General features: G+C 42.2%; 1 protein-coding gene across 1 annotated transcript in view; it reads right to left on the bottom strand.

Annotated features, from left to right (window-relative positions):
- EGFR (epidermal growth factor receptor) overlaps positions 1-22,124 on the bottom strand; it is a 153,220-nt gene that overhangs the window by 33,295 nt on the left and 97,801 nt on the right. The window contains exons 2-11 of the mRNA XM_066190628.1: positions 11,586-11,737; positions 9,910-10,096; positions 9,117-9,251; positions 7,295-7,363; positions 4,926-5,044; positions 3,352-3,493; positions 2,552-2,668; positions 1,867-1,993; positions 1,695-1,768; positions 423-513 (exon numbers count right to left, since the gene is read on the bottom strand). Of these exons, the coding sequence (XP_066046725.1) occupies positions 423-513; positions 1,695-1,768; positions 1,867-1,993; positions 2,552-2,668; positions 3,352-3,493; positions 4,926-5,044; positions 7,295-7,363; positions 9,117-9,251; positions 9,910-10,096; positions 11,586-11,737 (1,213 nt within the window). The remainder of the gene's footprint in view (positions 1-422; positions 514-1,694; positions 1,769-1,866; positions 1,994-2,551; positions 2,669-3,351; positions 3,494-4,925; positions 5,045-7,294; positions 7,364-9,116; positions 9,252-9,909; positions 10,097-11,585; positions 11,738-22,124) is intronic.

Below are 22,124 nucleotides of genomic sequence, written 5' to 3'. Positions count from 1 at the left end.
CTTGGGACAAGCCTAGGAGAGCACTGGAAGCATTGCTGACGTCTGCACTGCTTGGCAGCCTCCATCCATGACTGCCCAGCTACCTCAAATCCCACAGCAGTTCTGATCACATTATGACTTACCCCAGACTGTAAAGAGCACTTTCTGTCCTGCCTGTCCTTCCAGGGTGGTGGGGGAGACCCTGGTCCTGAAATCAGGCTCAGGGCAGCCCTCCATACACGGCACAGAGCTGAAGGTCTTTTACTCCCAGGGCACATTATCTATGCTACAAGAGATGGTGCTCTACTCCTTGCTGGGTTTGCCCCATTTTGCATCAGTTTTGGGACACCTGATGCACTCAGATTGCAACCTTGGTGTGCTCAGACATGAGCAGCTCAAAACAGGGTTTCTCTTAGAGTGGCTGTGACACATGATTTACTTACTGTTGCTTTGTTCTGCCTCGTATAATCTCCAGATTTTCGAAAGCATAGAGATCAGTAGCATTCTCGGGCCAGGCTTGAATCAACAAAAATCCTGAAAGAGGAAAAGAAGATTAAAAAATAATCGTAATGGAAATAAACTCACCGTTAGTACTAGCAGCAGAACTTTCTCCTGCAGAAATCCTGCACCAGGAGAAGGCTCTGGGACTTTCCCTATGCTTATCTGAAGGATCTCAAAGTCTAACATGACATTTTAGGGAGAAAGGAGATATTTTTAAACCCTGTTTTATAAATAGTTTACTTCTCTAGCCCACCATGAGGTCTTAGGAGCGTAACAGAACATGTTGGTGAGCTGCACATCCTGCCACACTGAAGTTCCAGCAACGATGGCTCTTGCCAGTAGATACCCTGGCTGAGAGGCTGCAGGCTCGGGATCTGTGGGAGAAAGGCTGCACTCCATCCCATTTTTTAGCTGACCTCAAGGAAGAGGAAAACTGGAAAGTGGGAACAGAGCAGAATAGCTACTTCTAGTGGATTTTCTGAGGCAAGCAGAATTCTCCACTCAGCTGAGGTGTTTGGGAGGAGGGGGAGAATTTGGAAAATTGCAGTATGAAGCTCTGCAGTTAGTCATTGCTACCCTGAAGGGAACCACACAGGTGAGAGAGAAAGAAAAGCAGAACTGGAATCATGTCTGTAGACCTACCCATGCTGTTACATTCATTTCATAATGGGCTGAACACAATTACTTTTAATTGATACTAGGAGCAAGATGGTGGCTGAGTGTTCTGCTGGCTGCTTTGTGCTCATGGAGACACATTTACTCCAAGGAAGAACTCTTCAGGCTGGAGAGGGTGTCTCCATAAGGATGATGCAAGCCACTGAGCACGCTTCCCTAAGGAGCTGCTGAAAGGTTTTCCACAAATAGAAACACACTTGGCTTGTTTTAGCCAGAGTGACACGCCTCTGCATCACCACATGCTTCTTGGGTGGCTGAGGATCTCCAGTGCTTTTACTCTTTTCCAGGGCTGACAGTTCAGCAGAAGGGATGTTCTGGCCAAACCACACACCTTGGATGGAAGACCAGCATGGGTTATGTAGGCGTAATGCTGGCAAGGTGCTGCTGACCACCTTGGTTAAGAGTGACCCTTGTTAGCTCAGAGACAAGAAACACTTTGCATGCACTTCTCTTCATGTGCTTAAAAAATTTCCCTCCTCCCTATTTGTATTTTTGGCAGTATCAGTCAAAAAACATCTCAGCTTAAATTCACTGCTAACCTGATATTTCTTTAACTGTTTTGAAGACATCCAGCTTCTTGGGATCCAAAGGTAGGGTCTTCGTGAAGGCATCACTGAAACAAACAGAATGAGAAATTGGGAAAAGAACAGCTTAGCCTGGATTGTCCCTAGCCCTTTTCTTTCAGCGCTTGATAACCAGCCGGTAACTCACCCTAGAAATGCAACTGGGAGAATGCTGACATCCCCATTGATCTTGGTACAGTTTTTGAAGGAATCAATATTTGTGGCATTTATGGAGAGGATTCCTTTAAGTTCACCTATTCCGATGCCATTGCATACTGTTAAAGAGAGACAAAAGTTAGGGGGGACGAAAGTGAAGCCCAGTCACATGGTAGGGTAAAAACATGGAGGTGCCATGACTTCAGAAAGAATTCTCCTATGGTCAAACCTACCACCCTAAGATGACTTTCATATATCTTTTGCCTATTTTTATTTTTCAGAAAGTGCCACAGGATAACTGCTTCCTGCTTGCCCAGCTGTGCAGCTCTGGTCTGAGCATCTCTGCACACAGGCTCTGGCACATTCTCTTCTCTCTTTGACCCATTTCCATTCCCCCTGATGAGACACTGGGAAGGACAAATGGAGGAGAAGGTTGACATGCAAGATATCCATGGACACAGCACACAGTTTATCTACTGCCCTTCTGGTGTATCCCATCTGGAGAGCATGCTCCACAGTCATGCTTCCTGATCATACCACTTGTTGGATCTCCAAACTGTCATTAGATCTGATTTATATTGAATTTGCACTTAACTAAGATCAGAACTCTCTGGGCCTTTCCTAGTAAGTTCTCTATCATCTCAAAGCCTTATTGGTTTATTCCATGCTTTTTATACCTTTGCTGCAAAGCCCATCACACTTTTTACACTTCCGAACACCATTTTCCTCCACTTCATAAGTATCAGCATTGCACGAGCGAACACAGGAGCCGTGGTCAGTCACCACGTAGTTGTCTAGGGAAAAAAAAAAAAAATACAAACGTGACTAAAATACAAGAGGGATGCTTTGAGGGCCAGACAAGCACTTCAAGATTTGTAAGAAAAAGGGGATTTGAGCATTTGGCACACTCAGGAAAGTACAGGCGTTAACTATGAATATCACAAACATCATTTGAACGTAGGTGAACATACAGTGCTATCACCATTTTACAGGGAGGGGAATGGTCACAGAAGGATAAAACAACATTCAAGTTTTGATGGATTAAAAACTACAGAAATGTAACAGCAAGAAAGAAAAGCAAGCATCTGTAGCAATGATCACAGCCTTGACACAGAGTGTTAAAATCAATTACTCTTTAACAGTCCTAATTAAGAACCAGTTAAGAGTTGATAATGCTTTGGTAATCCATAGCATTGATCCCATATAGCCATTGTTTTAACGGCTTTTAGAAGACGCCTTTCTCTTCACTAAGAGAAAAATTTTCAGAAGTCAAAATGCAAAGATTAAAAATCAGGCACGGTGATGGACGCAGACTGTTTGAAGAGGCTCACTTTGTCACCTGTTCTCAATTCCCACAGAAGCTAAAGAGAACAAGTGCTCTTTCACCCGACCACAACACAGAGGGATGACATAGAACCCTTTCCCCTTTTCTCCAACTCCCCACCTCCTCTGCGGCTGCAACCTGAAATGAACTTACGTGGACATTCCTTCACACAAGTGGCTCCAAAGCTGTACTTTCCTTCAGGGTTCACATCCATCTGGTAAGTGGTGGGGTTATACAGGACCAATGGGGGACATGTATCCTTGCACGTAGCATCATCCCGAAACTTGCGGCATGCCTGTGATTGAACAGCACCCATTAAACTACCTTCACCTTAAAAAGTGGCAGTGATTTTACATCAGGTCTTCAAAACACTCTGATGGCATCATCTGTTTCCTGCTTAGCTCTAATGGAAACCCCAAGCAGCTATAGGGATGGTCCCTCAAGATCTGAAGTTGAAAGGTTGCTTCAGGCTGGGCAATGGAGTTTAGTATTATTTTAAAAAAGAAACCATGAGCTTTTCTTTTTCTGAACAAGAAACCTTGGCACTCTGGTTGGAGAGCTCCTAGGATTCATGTGGGAACAGGAGCAAATCTGCATGCCTTAGACAGAAAAATTTTCCCTACAAGCAGGAACCAGATCAAGACAAACAGTACTTTTCTTGGCCAGTTTTTAATAACCTAAATCACATCAAGTCCTTTCCTGCCAATTACTGACTTTCCTGGCTAAATATTAAACTCAAGCCATTATATTTGGCTGCAGGTAATGAACAATTTAGCAGGCATTTATGAAGGGCAAGTTGGTTCTTCCAATCTCAATCTGCATTAAATTAATAAAGACTCTCTTTTTCCCTTTCTTCTCCCCTGGCTTTCCAGATGAGAGAGAGTAACTGTCTTCTCTGTGAGCCAGTAAGGGGATCATAGCCATCTTAAAAGGAAACCAGGAACAGAGGTAACAACAATAAAATCCAGGTTGGACGATTTCTATGGTGATTACTGAGATGTCACCTAATTCCAAATGAAGTGTAGTACAAACATGGGGAAGAGTTAAAAACCACACCCAATGGTTGGGTGCACCAAACCCCTGAAACTCTTGTGGAAAAGAAATGGGACCTTTATTCCCTAAAGAAGCTCCATTTCTTTCTTCTCTCTTCACTGCCCCAGGGCTCCCCAAACACAGTGCTTTTGTGGCAAGTCAAAAGCAGAAAGGGAAACCCAGATTGCATGCGTGAAGTTCAGTGAAATGCAAAAAAATAAAGATCCATCACTTCTTACTTCACTTACAACTTCTTGCTTTAGTAAACCAAGATCATTATTGACTAGTTCTAAGGAGTACAAGGCAAAGCTGTTCTGGCCTGGAAAACTGCTGCACTGTGAGGGCAGCTGTGGGCCCATGAACCTGTTCACATGGGGAAGTTGCCTAGAGCAAACACTTAGACGCTCTGCAACAGCACTGGACTCACTGGGCAGTCAAAGGCATTAACACTGGTTTGGAACACACTAGGAAGGTCCATGGGTAGAGTCAGTAAAGACCAGCTAAGGGTGCTGTGAAGTTCATGCCATCTTCCCTCCCAAACAACCACCCTTGCAGGGAAGCCCTGGAGCACTCTCCAGGTCAGCATCTCTCAGGAGGCCTTCTGGGGCTGAAGAAAGCTAGAGGACATGCAGCTGAAAGCCCTGCTTGCCGTGTCAGGGATTGAAGCCGTTATGGTGGTGGTGTAGCAGCATTACCAGGCAGTCACTCTCCCGAGGCCCAGTGCACCCCGCAGCACACTGGTTGTGGCAGCAGTCGCTGGGCACCTTTCCCCTGCACCGACCAGAGCACTGCTGAGCACAGATGACTTTTGTTACTGGAAAGAAACAAAGAAAGAAAAAATTAAAAACATCAGCTGTACTTGCTGCAATGAGATCAAGAAATATGGAGACAGGGTCTGGTGCAGGTTCTGTGGAAGATTTTCCTTGTGGGACATTCTGTCCTCATTTAAGGCCAAAGATTTGGAGGGGTGAGAGCAAGCGTGGGTGGTGGTAAGAAAGGGTCATGTTCAGCCTGTAATTATCTTGACTCTCATAAGGTGCTAAGAACTCTGATCCCAGCCAGGAAACATGTTCTGCTTAGAAAGAACAACCCTGTTGCATGAATGCCTAGTCCGAGTAAAACTCTGTGACAGAGTCATTGCATCTTATAGCTGGGCAACAGGATAGAATCTGTCTCCATTTCACTGAGAAAATTTACTGTTATTGGTGCTAACTTTAGGAAAAACAATGTGACAGAATTTCCAGGACTCTGTACTATAACTGGAAACTGTACATTGTTGGTGTGGTGCTTAAAATGTCCCTTTAATGCACTAAAATAGTTTTAAAATTTGCAGAGTTAGGGGACACTCACTCAGCAAGCAGATTTCATATGCACATTGAATTATTTTTCTTTAATGTTCAAATCCTTGGCCAAATTTTATCTTCATTACACAACTCCCTCAGGGTTTGCACCAGTGCAACAACCCGAAGGAAGAACTGGCCCTGGTCCAGCTTTTTGCAGGGAAGCAAAAACTGCCTGCAACATTTTGTTGAGAACTGGGAAAGCTTCTCCATTTGAATATCAAAGCAGAGAAAAGGATAATCATAACAATTTTAAAAAAGCCCCACAAATGAATGCCTAGCATGTTTTTGTACCAGAGACCCCAAATGGGATTGTTTGTTCTCTCTCTAAAAAAAAAAAAAAAAAAAAAAAAAAAAAAAAAAAAAAAAAAAAAAAATTACTGATCCACAATCATCAGGCACAGGGCTAGAAGAACCTGATGGCTACTCTGCTTCATACAGCACCCTGAGCATTTCAGCTGTGCACTGTGCTATTATCAACTTCACAGTTGGCACAAATGAGTTACAATATTATCAGAAATTCCTGTAAGTCTGAAAATCATGGTTGTTAAATAACAGAAAATTATTTCAAAAACTAGCCAGCTTCAGGGTATATAACGGTGATTTTTAAAAATCATCTATACACAGTTCTGTATCCAAATTGTATTATTTCATTTTTTCTTGTAGACCTGTAAGGAAGGTAGTGTATTTTCAAGGAAACAGATTATTTCTACAGTATGCATTAGCTTCTCTGATAGCAACTCCTCCATTCAACTAGAAACAAGGAAATAAAAGGCACATTGTTCTACATGATGGCATTTTGATACAATTTTTTTCATAAGAATTAGCAGGGGAATAAAGCACCTCATCACTTTGATAACTATTGACTAGAGTTTCCTGCTGGAAACATATATTACATCAAATATTTTTACTTCATATGGAGTATCCCACGTTCATTTCCAAGAGAAAGAGACATATCCCCCAAACTTTCCCACATATGGTAATGTGGGATACATTTTCAGTTGGCCAGATTCTCAAATGCCTAGATAGGCAAGTAAGAGCCTGCAAAAAATTTTGTTTTATGCACTTGTCAACCTCCTGATTTCAGCGAGGGTTTGTAAATGCTGGAAGCTTGCAGGGCTGAGACCTGAGGTTTCGCAAGGTCCTGGGACAGCTGTGCAGCCTCAGCTGCAGAAACCAACCCAGGAAGGGCTGTGTATGCACAGCCACTGTCCACCCTGAGAGCCAAACTGCAGAGCCAACTGACAAAAATTGAAGCTTACACTAAATGAAGACAGGAAAGGTATATGCTCCTCTTTCCTCAAGCTCCAAGTCATACAAATTTGGATTGATATTTGCAGACAAAAAACTTAGGTTCAGATGTGACTATTTGCCATGGAAAACTGAATGTATGAATTTGCTTCCATTTGCATTATGTTTAGATCAGTAGTCTTTCCACTAAACTTTTCAAAAACCAAAACCCAATGTATTTCGCCATGTTTTAGAGGGAAAAAAAAATAAAATAAGAACTGAAACATATTGACATAGTGTTCCTTCTCAACCTTTACTTTAGGAAAAACAAACTGTTGCAAAATCTCAGGCACTTGTAAGTGGATGTTTCTGCTGCTCAGTTAGGATCAGGCAAGCATACTACCTGCATAATTATGGTTAGTTTTTCAGTAGACAGAAATGTAGTATGTATGTTAGAGCACACAAGCTTTTCCTTAACTAATCTGCAGGCTTACATGTCTGGCAGTTTTGTTCACCAGGGCCCCAGCAGTGGTCTTCCGTGCAGTTCTGATGGCATTTGGGACCTAAAACACAAGTAAAGAGTATAATATTCTGTAAACAAAGAAAACAACAACGTACCATGAACAACAGAAAACAGTAACTTGAGTTTTCCTTCCTAATAAACTAGGGTAGGAAGCACCTATTTAATAGTGCTCAAAAAATTTGGGAGCTGAATTTGTTATCCTTTGTTCACCTCTGCTTTCCTACGTGCAGTTCTCCACCTCCACACCTTTGAGCAAGCAAGCACAATACCGAGCCAGTCTAGCTTACGAAAGAGGCATATTTTTCCCAGGAACAGGAATCTCAGCAACTGCCCGGCTGGCCCTTCTGCTGGGGTTTTCCTGCAATGGCAAGTCACCACTGGCTTGCTTGAAGTCAGGCATGTGCCAGCTGCTCACTACAGGCCACATGTAAATCAGTGTTTCTGAACAAGGCAGTTCTAAAAAGAAAACAAATCCAACTGGATTCACAGGCAACTGCCAGCTACTCTGACCACAAAGTAATTTGACTTGTCTGCTTCATGCCCTCCTCCCATCCTCTGCCAAAAATACTCCCTGTGTAGGATTATGCTGCCGATGAACAACTGATGGAGAGGTGGGCAGGATGGACAGTCACCTTGCCTGACCTCGAGGGTTCAGTGCCGGGTTCTTTCCCATTCCTCCCTCCTTGCTCTGTTCTTTCTTCTTCTTTCTCTTAATGACAAGCAAAGTCCCAGAGAAACAACTTATTTTAGAGTATGGGACCATTATTAAAGCCAAAAAAGGCTGTCTTAGCAGATTAAAGTGGAATTCACTACATTTAAAAGGCATTTCCTACTGGAGTGTTTCTTCCCACTAACAGCATGTGATTCTCCTTCCACCCATCAGCCATCAAATAGCTGAACAAATGCCAATACTTGTCCAACAGTTGACTGATTTGGTGTGGGACCAAATTTTTTTTTTTAGTTGAAAAGTTAAAGGTTAACATTTCTGTGGTGTTCAGAGCCAAACTCCTGTGCTGACACATATAGTTTGCAACTCCTTGATTACGCCAGGCCTCCGTAGAAAAGTAAGTCAACACAGAAGTTGGCTATTAGCTCTCAGACAATTATGCAACTGGAAGAAGATAAAGAAAATATGTTTTCCTGCCAATTTATAGTGCCAGTAATGAAATGCTCAGAAATGAAAATAAACCCTCCTTTCTGTGAAATGACTGGGGATTTTATGAGGGACTCATGAGGCTGAAGGATTAGCTTGAGCCCACTCTGAGCAGATGCTGTACAAACTTAAATATCCTCTCATCTCCCTGTTGATCTGAAGTGTCAGATTTATCTACCTGTTTTTTATTACTTTTGCCAGGGTAATCTGTGCAGCCCAAACCAGAAGAATTTTACGGCATTCAACTTGGGCCTTAGCTCTAAAAAGACTTCAAGTAACTCCATGAAGCTACCCATATGGTTTTTCTAGACCAGAGCCTTACATTGTAAACAGAAGATTGCTGGAAAGCAAATTAATGCACATTTTTCTGAGCTGTCTTTCTGAGCGGAGCATATATGCAGAGTACTGTCTTAAACCAACAGGAACATTCCCAAGAACTTTGCTGAGCTATGAGTTAAGGACCTAACCATCAAGAAAAATTCTATCTTAGGCCAGTGGTGCAGAAATGAATGCAATTCTCTTGGAACAGGACTTGGTGGCCTTCGTTAGAAATTGTTGGACTGGGAACCCACTGCATGAAAGATGGGATGTTCATTTTACTCTCTGAAATGGAGGGGAATTTTGTTAAGTTAATACTCACAAGAAGACAAGTTGCTTGCAAATTCAAGCACTGTGGGAGGCTTCTTGCTTGTGTCAATGATGTCATTCCAAAGAACAGTGTCCATGTTGCACAGTTTGGGGTTGTTGCTGATTTTAACACCTCCATTGAGAATTTCTGTCACAGAAACAAAAAAAATTCCTAAGTGAAGCAAATCCCTAATTTGCCCCAGAGACATCCCCATAATGTCTCTGATCTAAAGAAAGAGAAATAAGTTACATCTTTCTCCATCTCAATCACGTGATACTGACAGAAAGGAACAATGTGCAGAGCATCAGCACTCCTGAGAGTGTAACTAACACCAGAATCAGACTGGCAGGTTCTGGATAGTCAGCTTTTCTTGGATGCCCTGAAGATGCCGCTATGTAGTTTTCTGCCTGATGCCACCTCTAGGGGCCACCATGCTGAGCAAAGTGGGCACTGATGGTGTGCATAGCCAGAGACCACATGAGACACACATATTGCCAGTTTACAGAGGGATCTAACAGAAAATATTGCCATATTTGCACTGGAATCAAATAATACAAAAATAACAAATGGACGCTTCTTTGCCAGTTTCGGGAACAAAGATGAATCTTGATGAATTTTCTTTGTCTTTTGCAGAAGACTGGCTAGCAGGAAAGCAATTAGAAAATGACATTCAGATCCTTTCTTTTAAAGTGGGTTTCATGGCATACGACTTTGGGAGGCAATCTCCAATAGATCTTGACACCAATAAGCTGACAGTTGAAGCTGGCTTTGGAGGTGCCTCCACCTCACCATGCCTGTGTCTCACCTGAAAGCCGCTTCATTGGCAGCTGTCGGAGTCCCTGGGTTTTATTCATGTGGTAGTTGGATAAAACTGCCAGGGCGTAAGAGTTGTCATACAGCACATTGCCTCGGATGATCTGGAGGTTTTCAAGGGGAATGACGTCCACCATGTTAAGTGCTATGAGCACATAGCCTGCAACCTCCTGTATTGACTGAGAGAACAGAAGAAACAAGGTGCTCAATCCATAGTGCTCTTCAGTAACTGCTTTCCTCCTCCCACTCCTCCAATCCACCATCTTTCAATTTTAAGGAATGACAGACCACTTAGTCTCATTAAAAATAAATAAATCTAGGAAGAAAAAAGGACTGTGTGAAAAACCTTGGTGGTTAAGCATGTATAAACTCACTCTTTCAGCAGCTACCAGGGGGGTATTTCAAAGGTCCAGCATACCCTTGTTCTGTCCCCAAGTAAGGGTAAGTGGGGCTGACCAGAGGATGCAGGAGGAAAGGGCAAGCATGCATGAAATGGCAACTAAGTGTGATGCTTCCCATAAACACTTGCCTAGCCTTCAACAATTGTCAGCACACAGATGCCACCTGATTCAGGCTTTTACATTGTCTCTTCTGTGCCCCTTCCCTTGCTCATCAGAGGTGAAGACTAGGCAACCTTCTCTTTTATAAACAATATATATTTTTATAGGACAAAAGACAAGTGAGGTACTGTTCCTGCATATGGGTTAATTCCTGTCTCGAACTGTGAAATGTATGGATTTCTATCCCCTACAAAAATCACTGCAAGTGAAAATCCTTCAGGCTACTTACTTAGGATATTTTCCTCTTCTATGAAGACTACCAGTAAATTTTCAAGACACTCATTACATTCCTCAGAACCCTAAGCTCTGTGATCAGGTCGTGTTTGGGAAAGAAGAATGGCAGTACCATCATATTTGTAACCCATATGTTCAAACCACAGATTTTTTTTTTATTTTGTTTGTAACTTGCTGATGGAGAGCCTGGAGGTCCCTATGTCAGCCATGGCTCCTCCCCATGCCGTGGCTGCATTTTAATACCCATCCCCCATTCAGTCCCTCCTCAGCTTGCCCTAATTTGTCCATGAACTTGTGCACAAAACAAATGTTGAGATGGGAGTAGCCCATGTGTCAATCACAGGGGATTATCTTGAAGATCACTTCAAGAATCCATGTGGGAAGTTATTGCAGAGGACTTGCCTGCCTGCTGAGTGTGTGAGCACTTCAGGCTGGAGAGGCACTCACCACCATGGCAGGGGATGGGATCACAGTTTGGAGGGCAGTGAAAAGGCCTCCACACTTCAAAATCTGCCACTCGCTTTGTGCTTTGCTTTGCCCAACACCACCACAAAGCTTTCTGCTCTCTGAGAAGTGAGGTAACAGGTAAGCATGTAATTCTAATTATAAATAAGAAGAAACCCATCTGCAGGGTCCAGCACAGTCCAGCAAGTGCTTGAAAAGCTATTTCTCCAAGTACCTGATTTGTATAGTAGGGTAGAGTGCATCCTGCAGCCTACAGATATGCTTAGGCTGTAGGCTGCAATTCCTCTGACATTAACTAGCTATGTTTTTGGATCAACGCAGAATTTTATCAGCAGCTGATCCTTTGCACTTAAAAAATGGAGTAGGATTTGTTGTAGCAGAGAAGGCCTCATTGGCCATGAACACTAACCCTCAGGAAGGAGAGGTCACGATTGTGCTCCACATATGTAATCTCCAGGTTGCTGAGTACCACCTCGCAATTGTTGTACATCCTCTGCAGGCTGGTGAAATGGTCTTCCACATGCCCCAGTTGGGTCAGCTTGTTATTCGTCCCTTGACAAACTGTGGAGGAAAGGAGAAAGCTCCATGAAGGAAAGAAAGAATGACTACAGGGCAAAGAATTGTTGTTGGTCACTTATCTTTAAAAGCACCACACTAAGTTAAGCATCAGCTTCATAAGAAACAAGAATATTATCTGTCATGACTCTAATGGCAATAGTGTAGGAAGTATGCAGTATTTGTCAGGGACAGAGATGTACCAGAATTTAGAGTTGGAATAACCCTTCATCACTTTCTATTATAGAAAAGCTTCAACATGAGGCTTTTGTACATAGGTAGCATTAATTTTCTGTATTACAGACATAGCTCAGTTTCTGAGGAGAGGACATTGATACAGTTTCACTGGACACTACTGAAACTGGCATGCTGCCAGGTATCACCAAAAGGTGATTTCCCTGAGGACCTATTTTATATTACTTTCCAGCAGCATTGTGTCTCCTTATAAGCTCAGAGGGAGGAAGTGGGACTTCCTGAAGGATGCCTTAAGCTACAAATTCTTGTTTTAAGGTCTAACTGAACTTCCAGGGCTTACACATCTCTTGCCACTCTGACACTCTGGGAGTATGACACATTCAGAAGATTTTCTGGCATATTCATCTTTGGCACTCAAATCCACTTCTGCCTGGTGGGGAAGGAAGAGGTGTCACACAGGGCACCACTGAGATTCCAAATATTTATAACAGCACGATGGAAAAATTAATCCCCTCCTGAAATTATATTACTCTGCTCTATTAAACCTAGAGGAACTGAAAAAAGTTATCACCGTTGTATTTGTTTGTAATGAATGAGCAAAATGCAAAATTGCTCTGAAGAAAAACATCAGACACAATCCTCAAAAATTCTGTACTCATACAGTCATTCCCTGGGCTATCCCTACAGGGGTCAAATGAACACATCTCTCAGTTATGCAAATATAGAGCAAAGGAGAATGATATAGAAGGCAATGTGGTAAAAATTTTCACAATCCCTTCCAGGGGCTCCTTCAGCTCTGCTTGGCTCTTCAGTGGGAGCAAAAGGAGGCTGTTATCTCATTGTTTGTATAACACAACCCCAGCCTGACGGCAGAGTTTTCCATAATGCATCGAAAGAATTATATTCTTTTAACTGGGAGAAATGAATACACAAAACAATACTTTGTAGAGCCATAATTCATAGAAGCACCAATCACAAACTGGGGTGCTGCAAAGCAAGTAACAAACACTCTTGACAAAGCTGGAAATATGTTTCAGTTCTAGTAACAAAAGACACCACCTGTTGAAGATTTACCGAACAACTGATGTTTTATTAGTAGGAAAAACAACGTAATGACAGTGATAAAAACACATTTACCAATCATCAAAACTATTCACTGAACATGTGGTATTTCTCAGTACAATCACCAGCATTAGGAGTTACAGTGATAACAGATTAAATACTCTGGACCACGTTTAAAGCAAGGCTGGTTCACTGACATTCCTCAGTTATTTCTCATTATACGTCTTGATAAATATTATAGTGTTTGGAATCAGAGCAGCAACTGCTGGTAAGTGGGAACACTGTGACGGGCTGTGATTACCTCATCTAAGCTGCTTGACCCTTTTTATGTATTTTGAATTTCTGAATTTCTAAACATTTGCTTTAGAAATTCTAAGTTGGATTTTCTGTTTCAGCTTCTGTTCCAGTTTCAAACTTAACTGTGGAATTGTGTTCACACTTCAAGTCTGTATTTGCTGTCTGCTTCAAGTACAAGGACCACAAAGTATCAGGGTCACAGGCAGGTTTTTATTCTGCGGAGTGGTCACATTTTGAAAGTTAGAAATACTGTCATATGGCTAGTCTGCTCTGGAAAATGTGTTGTTGTTGGGGACAGGGATGAAGAGTCTTTGAACTGACTGAAAAAATCAAGGAGTCATCCTAGAGGGCATCTTGAATTTTAAGCAATGTTATCCTACAACCGAGATAAAACCAGTAATAATAGATTCTCAGAGTGTTCAAATCCTTAGCTTGGATGCTCCGTTTAGGCATCTCATATCTGATCTTTAGAACAGTGTGATTTTGGAAAGCACTCCAAGACAGTGTAGGAGCAGGTGCAGTTTAGACTGCTTACAGAAATAAAAGCCATCCTGCTGTGGTCTTTAGGGTCCACAAATGATGGACTTGTTGCATCTCTGCGGTTACCAGCCAAAATCTGCCCTGATACTCAAAACAGGCCCAGTGCAAAAAGCTGTAGTGTTTATGCTACACCTGAACCAAAGGACAGCTGGAAGGAGAAGCTTTCTCTGGTGGCATCCTTCTGGCCACCTGCGCCCTTGATCGACTCTATGCAGCTTGGCATCAGTCAGATCATACAACAAAACAGCCCGGCTTGCTGAAACAATCCCTAAGACAAACTGCACTCATGTGAATGTGCTTCTCTTAGGATCAGACAAATCCTGGAGCTCTGAACTTGGGTCAGCTGTCTTGAGAAAGACAGACTTTTTCTCTGCTTACTAGGTCAAGGCTGAGGCGGCAGTCAGAGGGCATGGTTACTCTTGCACTTTTCCCTCTCCCATGGGACCTCTCAGGGAACCATGCCAAAGAGCTGATCCAAGCTACAAATCATATAGGACAATAAATAAATAATTGGACAGAGGGTATTTTTAGCTCAGGAAAGCTCTTTGACTTGGTTCACCATGGTGCTTCATGCATTGGAAACAGCTCAGAGGACAGCAAGGAGGCCGAGACAAATAGTCAAGAGAAGGAGCTTCCCTGCTTGTGAAGCTGCAGAGTAAAACCCAGACATAACAGGTGCTGGAAAGGCTTCAGCTTGGTCCCCGAGGACCTACTTTTTTCTCTGTACTGTGAGCAGAGAGCACTTTGATGGCTCTCTACCAAAGAAGTCTTAAGCTACATGCAAAACCACTGGTCACCTCATCACATCCTCCAACCAGTAACCAGTAGCTGTAGATGAGATGTTAGTTACTATCTGGAGAGTGGAAGAAAAAAAGGCTGCTTTTGTTAAGAAATCAACAGTACGTGGCTGTAGGGGTATCAGTCAGAACACCACAGTGGAGCTTTCTCCCTCATGCACATTTTTGTTTGCGTTAAGAGATACAAGGGATCTAAGTACACCCACAGAGTGAACTTCATCGCATCAGTATTTACCAAATGAGAACCTGGGTCATAAGCAGTATGTGCTGAGCAAATAAAACCCAAATCAAACAAAACAAGGTAAATCCCTGCAGCAGTATTATTGAACTCAGGCAAAGGCGCAGAATAATTTTCCAACTAGAAGATTAGAAAATAAAATGGCCAGCTTGTATCTGATGAATAACATAATTCCTGCAATTTCTTTGCTTATGGAAACTGTGTTCTAAAAAGATACATGCTATAATTATCTGTATATAATATCACAGTGTGAATGCCACTCTGGCCAGAGGCTAAAGCACAGACAATGAGGTGCTCACCTTGCTCTGCAGAGTTTTAAGTGGGATGTGCATGCTTGAGTGGATGGAATTACGATTTAACCTCTATTGAACTCAACCTATTTGCCCTCTAAAGGACAGATTCTGATGCCACATACAATACATTCATTACATAATTTTGTTTCAATGTGTAGCAAAGCCAGCACTACCCAGGTTTAGGAGTCAGTGGTAGGCATGGACACTTGAAAGTACTGCTGGAAGCTATGGTAGCATGTACCACATAATATATGTTCTATGTGGACACTTACACATTTTAGCTAAAAAGGAGAGTAAAACATTCAGGGTGAGAACATCCCTGACCAGTGGAAAAGCCAGGATCCAGAACTGAACTTCAGAGCATGGGCTGATCCCTGAAAGATGAAAGCTTTTCTTTTATCTGTGATGTTAATAAAACAAAAACACAACCACAGTCTGGAAAGTTTTGACACAGAGGGCACATCCCAAGAGGCTGCTGTCTGTGGCAGTGCTGAGAGCAGGGCTGCATGCTGGGAGTGCAGGGTTCTCCTAACCCAGCCAGGGTGATCTCCTGGACCCTTAGTGCCCCAGCCACCACTCCTCTGACATGGAGGCCACCCAGAATTCTGTGGGGCAGCATAATGGGATTACCACCATGAAGTATTTAAATTCTATGTGGTATAGATTTAAGCCCATATGCTGCAATTGCTAAATGCCAAAGTGATGTTGATCTTGAATCAGTTGCAGCATGATCCCAACAGAGAGCCTAGCAAAAATTTAGATTTGGCTGAAACAACCAAATGTCAGGTGCTGTAATGTAAGGAAATATAAGGCAGCAGCGATCAAAGGGCTCAGGAAAGAGGCACACTATACTGATAAATGCAAATTGAATTTAGTGCTTATGAAAAGTGCAAGGTTGGGCTGTCCTGGCTTTTAAAACCTTCTGTGTGTCCACAGACATGCTTGTTCCTCCCCTTCTCTGCCTCAAACTTGGACTTACAGGAGTATTTCTAGGTGATGCAAACTGGTTCACCCTCAGCAACCCTTTGCTCCTTGGCTACTTTTTCCTTGTGCAGCCGGAAGTAGTAGTGTGAAACAAAAGCATTTCCTAAATGGCATTTTTTTCCCAAGTGATGGTAGGGAGACAGAGGGCATCTGTACAGCTGTAATGCTAAGTAACAATATTTTCCCAAATCCATCCAAGCTCAGATTAAACAAAGTGGTCCTTGCAGCAATTGCACTGATACAAGTGAAATCTGTTTTCACCTTTTCCCCAGAAAAAATCTCTGATTACTGAAGTCCCAAGCCTGTCACGCATATTTGCCCCAGACTTGAGAAAAACCCCAGAGAATGCTTTGAAACCAAATTATCACTGTTCCCCAAATCATCCTGTTTCTATCCATGCTTAGCCTGTGTTAGTCTCTCTGCAGCTCTGATAGACACATCAAAATAGTAACTCACAAAGGCAATTTCAGAGATATGCAAGTCCATTTTCATGCTTCATATGTCACTTCTAACTATATATGCCCTGGTATGATAAATTTATATACTTTTGCATGTTTTCTAGCCATTACTGACAATAACACAAAACTTGTAGATAAGGGATATTTGTTTAATCTGACAGTGCAGTTATACATGTTCCTCTCTCCTCACTCATTAGCAGTAACGTCACTTTTGATTGTTTTTAGGTACTTCATGGAAGAGCAGTACCTTGCTGGGTGCTTGGTTGGCATACAAAGCTGCCACTGAATGACCGGGGCAATAATGCTACTGGGTGTGCTACCATCAGTGCTGCCCACACCCAATATACCTTTATCAGAGTGTGGGGGGAAAAACCTTTCAAGCGAACTGGAATAACTTTACAGGAAATATTGTTCAATTTGGGTCTGTATGAGCAATCACACCATCCCGACCCTAGCCCCTTGTATACCCTGAGTCCCCCCTGCACAACACAGAGGGAATCCTGGCCATACCCTGCACCTCCATGATCTTCCCTGGGGGAAAAACTGTTTCCCCTTTATGAGGACCGTCATCTAATGGGCCCTCAGAAATTAAATGAACATGCTTCTCATTCAAGCATAAATATGCACATCAGCTCTAAGGGCAGGTCCTCTATCAAGTATTTTTTAAACCAGCTTCAAAGCATACCCATACAGCTGTCAAATGAATCCACATAACCTCCAGTGGAAATCAGCAAAGTGCAGTTTACTAGCTATCAAACGTATTAAAATAATGATATTTAAACTTATAACAAAGTACTAGAACAGACAGGACATTTGTCATCATGACTAACCTATCAGAAAGAGAAAGAACCATGCAATGCTTTCCCTAAAGAAAACAGGGTATGAAATAGCTGAGGTTGGAATAAGAAAGTGACATTACATTTTATGTAATCAATCACTTAAATAGAAATATTTCTTATATTCACAAGTTCCTCAACTCTAGAGAGAGAAGGGATGGAGAAATTTTAGTACTGCTAGGTTGAGTGTGTTTAACACACTGAGTAAGAGTTTCAAGAGGGAGGAAAGTTCACGTGACACAAAAGGAACACCAAATCTGCTGCAATGTGCCATGGGAAGTTATGGAAAGGAAAGCTAGGAAACAGGTGAGGAGTACCAACAGGGCTCACATGCTGGCATGTTTTCCCTTGAGAATAGTGTTTGCAAACACATACAATGCCTAAAAAGTCCAGTTTCAGCTTAATGACAGCAACATTCAGGCACTGGAAATTCTTCTGCAGAAGATAATGATTTTTGCACATATCCAAATACTCTAATTTAAAACATTGTGAAAAACAACCTCATGTGGCTTTAGTAAGTTGTTGCTCAAACAGTGTAGTTTAGAGTAATGCAGTTGCTGAGATTAATTCCAACTTTTAGACACATTGGGACCAAAACAATGACAGAGCTCTTAAAAATATTTAGATGGAAACTTTAATTGCAAAAATTACCAAAACTAACACCCTAGTGGAAAAAAAGAATATGCCTTGAGGGAAAGCTTTCCCAGATGGTTTCTTGTTTCTATTTACTGGACTAAAACAACTTTTCCAGATAAACATAACTTTAGGTTTCTCTTCCTAACTCAAATTAGGAGTGGAGACCTGCCCTGTCAAAAGTCACATCCTAAATTGCAAAGGATGGAAGCATCATGACAGATGGTCTGATTGCTTGTGAGTGCCTTTGCCCAAAAGAACAAATAATCACATACAAATCAACTGGCTCCTTGGTGAAGACCTCACTAAAGTCACAGTAATTCTGACAACAAGTGATTCAACCTTATTAATTTCCCAGGGTGCTTTTTTCCCCTCCCCAATATAATTTACTAATATTTCTATTTTTCTTCCTTGTTGCCATTATTTAATTCTGCATGTATGTTTATTAATCTTCCAGAGATTAAGGCCAGACCAGGATGTGCTAAAATCAGTCTTTCCACTGGTTTCAATGTGAACTGTATGGGGGATTAAATTCTTCTCTTGCTGATGCTGGTATTAATTTGGAGCAAGTACATGGACAGGATGGAATAGTCCAGATTTAAGCTTTGCCCTCTGAGTGTCTTAGGATAAAACTGTGGTTGATACAGATATTTTCTGTAAATACCAGCAAAATTTCAAAGGAACAGGAATTATCACCTTGCAATTTTCTACAGTTTGGGGAAAAGTTGTTTTCCAAAGGTGAATAATAGATAGGAATTTTGAAAGAGCGTATTTCCACTGAGGTACTGAAAGATTACCCAAGTTTAGCTCGGTTTTCTTCACATGGTTTTATCAGTGATCTCTAAGAAGACTTCAAATCACTACTAAGGATTCCTGCAAATGACACAAGCATTGCTGGAGTTCTAAATAACAAAGAGGGACAGATGACCCGCACAGACTGGTTTGTATAATTTAGGAAAATAAGCTCCCTGAACAACATTACATGCACAATAGCCAAAGGTAAGGTGTTACATCAAAGACTGCAGAACACATAGTAGACAGAAAATGAGGTCCTGGAATGCAATTGCCCTGAAAAAGACTTGGGAACAATATGAAGTGACCAGAGAGAGAAACCAGGATCCACTGGGTCCATCAGTGACAAAATGCTGAAGGAAGCGAGGCAGGCACTGTCATTAATCCCTAGTGGTGCCCCGGCATGCCCTGATGGTGGTGGCCTCTGCACTGGAGGGCTCTCCTCTTCCTGGAAAGCAGGTGCCACCTGGGGCAGCTCCCACTCCCAGTGCTACCAGGATGCTCCCCTCAGGCTTCAGCCTTTCTCCAAGCTCTATTTCAGCCCACGTCCCTGACACACGGCCAGTGACTAGTGCCCTAGATTTTGCCTTGACTTTTGCAGGGTGTTTATTGAGAATGATGGCTGGAAAGTCAAGCTGCCCAAGATGGCCTCCCCAGCAGCTGGGGCACTGCTGTTGGGTTGTTCTTCCCGCTGGCACCCTCTGGAGAGGCTGCTACAAAGGTAACTAAGACCTTGCATGGGGCTTTCTCTTTTGAGCTATTGCTCAAGGTCAAAAGGCCAGGTCTATTGCAAGTGCAGTCATCAGTGAACTTAAATATGAGTTGCTTCTACAATCTATTAGTGAGGAAAAACCAAGAATAAGAGACCTTCATATTGTTCAGCCACTATGAAAATGTCTGTACACATATATACACCAAGATAATGAATAGTTTATAAATATTAGATGCAACACCTAACAAATTTTGTGCAGAACACCACAGAGGTACCTTCCCCCATTTTTTAACCACATTTATAGAAACTCAAGCCACACTGACTGTGCTATATGAAGTCAGCATGGACTCTGAGATATCCCAATGAAATTCTTCCATGTGAGCCAAATGGAGCAGGATGATGAGCTTGGCTCTACAAATATATCAATATCAGGATGGGCAAAGTGATTAGTTCATGCCCTAGCTTGCCCTTTTTAGACTCACTGTTTCCTACACACAACAGAGCAAATGAAGCTGGATGCTATGGAGTGCAAAATGGGGCTCTTCAAGACAAAATGACAACTGCAGCTTAGATATCCAAGTGGTGTACAACACAGGGAAATACCACTGACTACCATGGAAAGGAACGAGACTTTGGGAACCACTGAGGAGAAAATTTAGGAGCACGGGAAAGACAGACACTGCACGTGTCTGTGTTTTAGAACAGTGATCTTCATGCTGTGTGAAATCCACAAACTGACCAAAGTAAGTTTGTCTTGCACTGTACTGTGTGTACCCAAACAAGACCATGCAAGGGGCAACAGACTCTGGAGTCAATCCCAGCAGCTCTGTGCGCTCCAGTGGCTTGTTTCCTCCAAGGATGGGCCTTCCTGGTAGCACAGGCCCTGGCTAAAAGTCCATGGCTACAGTCCTTCCACCCTCCAGCTTCATGCACCAGCATAGCTACTATATTCATTGCAAAAAAACCTGTGTGCATCCACTGGGCAGAGCTCTGGAGTGTGAGAAGGACTGTCACACAGCTCCATTCATGTGAGATTCAGACCCTGGGAAATGGCTCACAGAAATGAAATGGTTTTCCTGGCATCCATGGTGAAGTTTGTATTACTGTGTTGCTGCAAGCGGTGTAAAAAGTCTGCATAGAGCACAGCAGCAAGCAGCCAAGAGACCTCCAACAATGGGCATGACTCACCAAGCCTTGAATCTGGTGGGTGACACATGTCTGGCAGGGCTGTAGCACCTCAAGATCTACACCAAAATATTTGGGAAAACAAGTAGATGACAATGGATAAACAAGCCTGTGTTCCATGGTCTAAAAAACTCTACATTTTTTGTTATTGTTTGTTCTGGCAACATCTATGAAGCAGCAGGATTTTATAGCACAATAAAAAGAAACTGAAGATGTGTGGCCATGAAAATATGGGATCAGTTGCTAGTTACATCAGCACTGAATTGTTTAAAATTGTTTCAAAATGAGTTAACTTGAGAAACGAGAGTTAAAGGCATTAAACTATGCTGTGAACATTTTAGCATGTGGGATTCCTTGAGACACTGCAATCGCATTTTTCAATTTGGGTCTTCCAATGAAAAAAGTCATATGTTTTACTTTATTTATATTAAATCAAGTCTTACATTGAAGTAAGCTGTGGTTCTCATGCACATATTTCTGAATCCTCTGAGGTGTAAATTCTATCTGAGCACTCACACACTGGCTCAAAAAGAACAAGAGAAACCACTTACAGCTGATTCCAAGTAGAGCAGTAAAAGCTTGTTACTACAAATACAACCCATCCTTATTTTTTTTCACCAATAAATACATGATTACATATTCACACACATATACATTTACATATATCTATATATATGTAGCTCTTCCAGATAAGCAGATGGACATCTCTAGAGATGCAACATATGTGGAGTACTGCTGAAACACAACAGCAACCACACAAGCTTAATTTGGTGCCTTGAACTACACTTGCCCACCTCAATGATAACCCATCTAATTCTGTGTGTAGAAGCAGATGCCCACTGAGGATGTGGGAAGTGCTGCCAGCACCCATAGTGAATGCTGTATTGAGCCTCTGGGCCTGCACAGCTGCATCAGTCCTGACACTTCCTTCCAGGCTGGTCTACAGTAAGTTCCAGCCTCCTATGGAGTCAAACTGGAAAGCTACAGAAAGATCTATTCCTCAAAGCTCCCTATGGGACATCTTGTCCCTGAAGAATGAGGTCACCTTCTTGAGCAAGACTAAAACAAGACTAAAACTGCAGACAGGGCTAAGATAAACAGTATTTACTGCTTCAAACAATAAGAGGTACTGTTAAGTTACTACTGTAGCAAACGTCCTGTCAACTGACTACAAAGAACAAATGCAAGCTGATAAAAAGCTTTGAAAGTTTGTTTTCAACAACTGTGCATTCATGGGAATAAATGCTAACAATTACTCTAGGGCTTCCAGACGAAATTTGGATATTTGTGCATGTTGACAAGCAAGCAAGTTAATACACGCTGCTGGGTTTGAAGAGCCTCTGGTAATATTTAAGTTTAAAAGGCATAGCA

The sequence above is a fragment of the Chamaea fasciata genome, unplaced genomic scaffold (genome assembly GCF_029207755.1).
Source record: "Chamaea fasciata isolate MVZ Bird 193981 ecotype frontalis unplaced genomic scaffold, bChaFas1.0.hap1 SCAF_1, whole genome shotgun sequence".
Taxonomy (NCBI): Eukaryota; Metazoa; Chordata; class Aves; order Passeriformes; family Sylviidae; genus Chamaea; species Chamaea fasciata.
Note: the sequence above shows the minus strand (reverse complement) of the source record. Positions and strands in the feature narration are given on the sequence as shown.